This window comes from Calliphora vicina, chromosome 2 (assembly GCF_958450345.1).
Source record: "Calliphora vicina chromosome 2, idCalVici1.1, whole genome shotgun sequence".
Lineage (NCBI taxonomy): Eukaryota > Metazoa > Arthropoda > Insecta > Diptera > Calliphoridae > Calliphora > Calliphora vicina.
In genome coordinates this window covers 6,397,261-6,405,075 of record NC_088781.1, presented here as the reverse complement: position 1 = coordinate 6,405,075, position 7,815 = coordinate 6,397,261, and the positions used below count along the sequence as shown (strand labels likewise).

General features: G+C 39.5%; 1 protein-coding gene across 1 annotated transcript; it reads left to right on the top strand.

Moving 5' to 3' along the window:
- The first annotated feature begins 231 nt into the window (after positions 1-231).
- LanB1 (laminin subunit beta-1) lies at positions 232-6,510 on the top strand. Its single transcript, XM_065501567.1, has one exon. It carries the CDS (start codon positions 549-551, stop codon positions 5,958-5,960), a length of 5,412 nt encoding a protein of 1,803 aa, XP_065357639.1. The 5' UTR covers positions 232-548; the 3' UTR covers positions 5,961-6,510.
- The last annotated feature ends 1,305 nt before the right edge of the window (positions 6,511-7,815 follow it).

Below are 7,815 nucleotides of genomic sequence, written 5' to 3'. Positions count from 1 at the left end.
TAAAATAGCATTATCATTAATTTACCCAAAAAAAAACACCATACTCTTTAAATTGACATTTAAATTTATTTATTTAACTATTTTTTAATAAATATGTATCACTTTTACAGATCCCCATTCAACTACTGTACACTCTACTTTAATTATAAACAATTTCACTAAAAAAACAAGTAAGTTCATATTTATAAACTTAATTAAAATCTAAATTAATCAATATCAATTACTTTGCAGGTGAAGTACTAGTGACGAACATGTTCTAAAAAAGGGGAAATCACATTCTGAAGAAAGTGAAGGTTCTATACCCTGTCGCATAATAAAAAACTTATCACTACGAACTGAAAGCAAGAAAAAAAATTAAACGAAATTAGAGCGTCTTTTGCTCTATAGGGTCTTTATTGTGATTAAGACCGGAAATTTATAAACTAAAGAACAAGAAGAACTTACACACGCACGCACACACACACACCAAATAAAATAATACCACACTAACAAACAAACAACCAGACAAGTCACGGAGAGAAATCATCAAGCAAAAATAGCTTAACAACATGACAAAGTCATGCTGGAGCGGCTCTGTTAGCAGCCGCTTCACGCTTATCTCAACAATATTTGTTATTGTATTATTAAGTATTTCATGTTTAGTACGCACAATCGATGCTCAGCAAAAGCATGCTGGTCGACGTGATCGTCCTCAGAATCCTCCTCGACAATATATAAAAACGCATCCTTGTGAGAGATCCTCGTGTTATCCTGCCACGGGTAATTTGTTGATTGGTCGTGAAAACCGTCTATCAGCATCTTCGACTTGTGGTCTGCATGCGCCCGAACGCTTTTGCATTTTATCCCATTTGCAGGATAAGAAATGTTTCTTGTGTGATACTCGAGTTGAGACGCGCAACGATGCCTACAAGAATCATCGCATTGGGCAAATAGTGTACAAGACAAAGCCAGGCAGCACTATTCCCACTTGGTGGCAATCGGAGAACGGCAAGGAAGATGTTTCTATACAATTGGATTTGGAAGCAGAGTTCCATTTTACGCATTTAATTATGTCATTCACAACTTTCCGTCCGGCCGCTATGTACATTGAACGTTCATTTGATTTCGGTCAGACATGGCATGTGTATCGTTATTTTGCCTACGATTGCGCGGACTCTTTCCCCGGTGTGCCGACCATATTGCGCAACATCACCGATGTAGTGTGTACCTCTCGTTATTCAAATGTGGAGCCCTCACGTAATGGTGAAGTGATTTTCCGTGTGTTACCTCCTAATATCAACGTAACAGATCCCTATGCTGCTCATGTACAAAACATGCTCAAGGTAACAAATCTGCGTGTTGTTTTTAAGAAACTCCACAAATTGGGTGACAATTTGCTAGACAACCGTTTGGAAAACGAAGAGAAGTATTATTATGGTATCAACAACATGGTTGTTCGTGGTTCATGCTCCTGCTATGGCCATGCCTCGCAATGTTTACCCCTGGACGGCACCGAAGCTACCGAACCCGATATGGTACATGGCCGTTGTCAGTGTACCCACAACACCAAGGGTTTTAATTGCGAATCGTGTGAAGATTTCTTCAATGACTTCCCCTGGAAACCTGCCTTTGGCAAACAGACCAATGCCTGTAAGAAGTGTGAATGTAATGATCATGCAGTTAGTTGCCATTTCGATGAAGCGGTATTCGAGCAATCTGGTCGTGTTTCTGGAGGTGTCTGTGACAATTGTATGCATAATACTCAGGGTCAGCACTGTGAAGAGTGTATGCCATTCTTCTATCGTGATCCCGTGGAGGATATACGCAGTCCCTATGTTTGTAAGCCTTGTGATTGTGACCAAATTGGTTCCTTAGATGAAGGTATTTGTGACTCAGTAAATGACCCCGAAAATGGAGCTGAGGCCGGCTCATGCCATTGTAAAACTCATGTTAAGGGACGCCGTTGTGACACCTGTAAAGATGGTTTCTGGAATTTGGTAGCTGAAAATCCTGATGGTTGTGAATCCTGTACCTGTAATACTTTAGGAACGGTGGATAATTCCGGCTGTAATATGTATACTGGCGAGTGTACCTGCAAACGTTTGGTTACCGGTAAGGATTGTAATCAGTGTGCCCCTGAAACGTACGGTCTTTCTGAATCGGAAGATGGTTGCACCCACTGCGATTGCGATGTTGGTGGTTCCTACGATAACTTCTGTGATGTTATTACCGGTCAATGTCGTTGCCGTCCTCATATGACAGGTCGCACCTGCTCCCAACCAAAACAGAATTATTTCATCCATCAATTGGTGTTAGTTCACGAAGCTGAAGTAGCTAAACATTGCATTTCGTACTCGAATAATGGTAACTGTACAATGGTGCCCTACCAGCCACCTCAGGATCGTGTTCCAGATTCAACAGGCATTGGTTTCATACGTGTACCTGAAAATTCCGAACTCATCATAACAGTTGATGACATACCACGCTCCATGCCCTATGATGTAGTCATTCGTTATCAATCCACTTCCAGAGGAGATTGGGAAGATGCCTTTATCACTTTAATACGACCAGACGAAGTTGATCCAGAAGGAGATTGCGCTGCTGCAGTGCCACCTGGTTCCAGTATTTACGAGTCTCGTGTGCCTTTCTACTTACCAGACCGTGAACGTCAAGTTATTGCTTTGCGTGAAGTTTGCTTGGAGGCTGGCAAGGTTTACAAGTTTAAGATACACTTCGAAAGACGCAGACACAATGAAGACAATCCCACTGCCACCATAATGATAGATTCGCTAACATTGATACCACGCATAGAGCTCACTAGCGTGTTTACTGGTACTCCCACAGCCGATTCGCGTCGCCAGGAATACTATCAAATGGGTTGTAATCAATCACTGTACGACTTGCGTTACGGTGCATTTGCTGATGAACGCTGTCGTGAATTGGAGAATTATGTTAGTTCGATTATCTACGATGGTGCCAGTATGTGTAATTGTAATCCTACTGGATCATTGAGTAAGGAGTGTGAATCAAAGGGTGGTTATTGTCACTGTAAACCCAATGTTATTGGTCGCCAATGTGACCAATGTGCTCCCGGTACTTATGGTTTTGGACCAGAAGGTTGCAAGGCTTGCGACTGCAACAGCATAGGAGCTAAGGACAACAATTGTGACGTTATTACCGGTCAATGCGGTTGTCATCCCAACACCTATGGTCGTGAATGTGATCAATGTCAACCAGGTTTTTGGAATTTCCCCAATTGTCAGGCTTGTGAATGTAATGGTCATGCCCAACAGTGTGATGCACGTACAGGCCAATGTTTAAGTTGTGCTGATTATACTACCGGTTATGCTTGTGACGCCTGTTTGGATGGTTATTATGGTAACCCCTACTTGGGTAGTGAAATAGGATGTCGTGCCTGTCGCTGTCCCGATACCATTGCAAGTGGAAATGCTCATGCCGATGGTTGTTCTTTGGATTCCCGCAATAACAATATGATTTGCCACTGTCAAGAAGGTTATGATGGACCTCGCTGTGATATTTGTGCCGACAACTACTTTGGCGATGCCGAAACTCCCGGCGGTTCCTGTGAAAAATGTGATTGTGGTAACAATATTGACATATACGACACTGGCAATTGCGATAGACGTACTGGCAAGTGCATGAAATGTTTGTACGACACCACTGGAGATCATTGTGAACAATGTCGCGACGGCTTCTTTGGAGATGCTTTACAACAAAATTGTGTCCAATGCGATTGCGATTTCTTAGGCACTAACAACACTCTGCAATACTGTAATCGTGTTTCCGGTCAATGTCCTTGTTTGCCCAATGTTGTAGGTTTACGTTGCGATGAATGTGCCGTCAACCATTGGAAGATTGCTTCGGGTGAGGGTTGTGAAGCTTGCGAATGTGATCCTATTGGTTCGCTATCTGAACAATGTAACCGATATGATGGCCAATGTGAATGTAAGGAAGGTTTTGGTGGTCGTGCCTGTAATCAATGTCAGTCCAACTTCTGGGGTAATCCCAATGAGAAATGTCAACCTTGTGAGTGTGATGCTTATGGTTCAGCCGACTTCCAATGTGACCGTGAAACTGGACAATGTGTGTGCCACGAGGGAATTGGGGGCTATAAGTGTAATCAATGTGCTCGTGGTTATATTGGTGAATCGCCACATTGCATGCCCTGCGGAGAATGTTTCAACAATTGGGACTTGATCTTAAAGGAACTGGAAGAAGCTACCGCTGAAGCTATTCAAAGAGCCAAGGAAATCAAATTGATTGGAGCTACTGGAGCCTACACTTCGGAATTTAACACTTTGGACAAAAAATTACAAAACATAAGAGATTTGCTGCAGAATACCTCGGTTAGCTTAAAGGATATTGATGGTTTGGATAAGGAAGTTGCAGAATTGAGAAGCAAATTGAGTGGAGCTAGTCAAAAACTTATTGACACAGAGGCCAGTTTAGAAGACATATATTCTGCCCTCAGTTTGTCCGCCGTCGAATTGGAAGGATTGCAAACCCAATCCGATTTGGTGAAAAAACTATCACAAGACTTAAAAGAACATGGCATACAACTGCAAGAATCCAATATTGAGGGCGCTCTCAATTTGACCCGTAATGCCTATGAACGTGTTTTGGATTTATCGAACATCAAAAATGAAGCTGAAGATTTTGCTAGCAACACTGATCGTAATTGTAAGCGTGTCGAAACTTTGGCCAACAAAATGAAAGACGACGTTTCGGCCATTACCGCCAATGATGAGATTATCGATCAATACAACAAAGAACTGAATTCACTCACCTCCATGATTCCTAATTTAAATAATGAAGTTTGTGGCAGTAAGAGTGATCCTTGTGACAATGTATGCGGTGGTGCTGGCTGTGGCTCATGCGGTGGTCTATCTTGTGAAATTGGAGCGCTTACACGCACAGAAAAGGCTCTGAAAGTTGCCAAGGATACTGAACAAGAGATTAAAGAGAAAAAAGACCAAGCCGATCAAACCATACGTGCTCTATTCCAGGCTAAAGTGAATGCCTCAGAAGCCTATCAAAAGGCCAAGAGTGCCCATGAAGATGCCGAACGTTATCTGAACCGTACAGAACTCAATATAAAACGTGGTGAAGTCATGATTCAAAACCTAACAGATTTTATGAAAAATCAAACTGCCCTACCCGCCGATACTAAAGAATTGTCCCAAAAAACATTGACATTAGACTTAACCTTAGATCCATTCGAAATCCAAAACCTGGGAGGTAAAATCAACAATGCTGTATCTTCCCTGAAAAATGTTGAATCTATTATTTATAATACGCGTAGTGATTTGGCACGTGTCAAAGAGCTACAAGCCAAAGCAAATGCCACCAAAGAATTGGCCAACGAAATATTAACCACTGCCAATACTGTAGTGGAGAACCTTGATGATGCCGATATCTCACAAGATATTGCTCTTGATGCTATTTTGCAAGCCAACAGTAACATTGAATTGGCCGCCAAAGATTTAGATAAAATTGATGCTGAAACTAGCGAGGCTGAAGCTCCAGCTAATGCCACTGCTCAACATGTTGAGGAATTGGCCAAAAAGGTAAATCGTCTGCAGAAGAACATACTCAAAAATGAACTTGATGCCAAGGATGTCAAAAATGAGGCTGACAAAGTAAAAGAATCAGCTAAAAATGCCCATGCTGATGCTCAAAAACTGCAATATTCATCTTCAGCTGCCAACCAAACGCTGACTGATCGTGCCATACACTCAGAAAATGCTCGCGAGAGAGCAAAACAACTATTGCAGAGAGCTTCCAAACTAACAGTCGATACTAAAGAGAAATTAAAGGAATTAAAACTAATGCAAGATTCCTATAAGGAAAAGAATGATAAACTACAAAAACTCCAAGATGATTTGCAGCCACTACATGCTGAACTCACAAATCATTTGAAAAACATACAAACGAATGCTGAGCGTTATCGACAGTGTTAGAATTAGAATAGCAAACGATATACTTAAAGATTTTTGATTATTTTTCATTTATAAAGTCAAAGCTGCTTTCTGTATTTATATCATTACATTTCTTAATGTTTACAAACAAACAAATGCCATATCGAAGAAACAAACTAAATAATATAGTACTACATGCAAATGCAAGTATGTATGTCCCTTTTTCTCCTGTTTAAGTAAAATAATTACAACTGTTTGAAAAACCAATGTTATTAGAAATAGTTCTCTATTTAAGACGACCATAGTTTAATTTTTCTTTTAAATGCAATATTATATTATTTTTATACAATTATGTACAATAAAAATAAAATAAATATTTGGATAACAAACAAGTCCTAACTAATTACTATGTGCCTTTTACAAATAAAACACAAACAATAAATATACATATAGCAATATTTAACAACTCGAATACGAAATTAAATGTTTTTGTCATTTCTTTTTTTTTTTAAATATAATTCATTACATTTTTTTATATATATTTGATGTTTAAAGATTAAAAATAAAAATTAAAAAAAAAATATAAAAAAAATGGCTTGGTTTTCTTTGGGAGGCGTACAGATTTAAAAAGTTTTTTTTGTTGATTTTTCTGTTAAACCGTTACAGAGAGGAATTAATTTAAAATTTTTAGATTCCGAACGAATATTCGGTTACGGATTAGGCCAAAAGTCGGGATTCGACCAAAAACATAGATTATTGAATTTTATAGGAAAAGGATCTTTTGTATGTGTGACGAATCGAAAAATTTCAAAGGACTCCTTATTTAACTCTACGGTGTTTTGAGCATTTGTCTCTAAACTACACGAACGACTGCCTGTCACTTTGATAATTCTCTACCCATCTCTTCGTATACTGGGTTGGTGCTGTGCATCTTAAGGAATCCATGCTGGTGACGATCTGCCGGTATTTGACGGGTCAGCTGGGGTAGGAAAGAAATCGGTCTGTACTCGAGTCAAATATTTCAATTCCCAGATCATATTTAAAGACAGTTCTTGAATGATATTTTTAAGTGCTTCATTATTGACATTATTCATTCCATTTTAGAAAGGCACTTAAATAAAATGAATTGTAAGGTACTATTGCTTAAGAAGTCGTGAACATGACATTCACTTTAAAGTACTTCTAAATATTTTTCCTGGTACATTTTAAGAATTATATTCAAATGAAGAATATAACCTCAAATCATCATTATTGTACGATGAGTTGCTAAGTATTTTGGAATCACACTTGGCCCCAAAAAGGAATAAGTTGGTTGAGAAAAAGTCCTGGCTGATTATGTTAATTAATAGAGTTGCAACAATCCTTCTACACTTATCTTCCACCTTCCACTTTATCGCCCACTACATTGTCCTGCAAATATTGTGGAAGTTTTCGTTGCCTGGTTTTTCGAGACAAATGTTGACTCCGGGTAACTGCACTTTGGCAGTCAGTTGTTGGTTCAGCTTAAGAAGTTTGAGAAGCAGATTCATAAAAAAGATTTTGTGGATCTGCTTCATGACTTCCACCTTGATCATTACTTTCGACATCATTTCTAGGTATAACGTTTATTGTAGGATCATTCTCAACGCTTAGCTGCGTTGATGGCTGATAGATTTGTGGTGTGTCGGAGACTAGGCGATCATGTAACTTGCGAACAATACTTCTTTTCGCCGTGTCTCTCTCTGAGTGCTGCATACTTTATCATGACACCGTGTCATCCCTCTTTGTGGAGTTGGAGAGATACTGAATTGTAGACCACAACTTGCCAACTCCAGAACTCAAGTTGCAGTTCTTCAAATGATCCAACCATTTGTTCGGCTTGTTCTCATTTACCATCCTGCTGATATTGCATTTCAGT

Excerpts from the sequence above, each read along its gene's own strand:
- LanB1 (XM_065501567.1), top strand. The coding sequence starts at position 549 with ATGACAAAGTCATGCTGGAGCGGCTCTGTTAGCAGCCGCTTCACGCTT.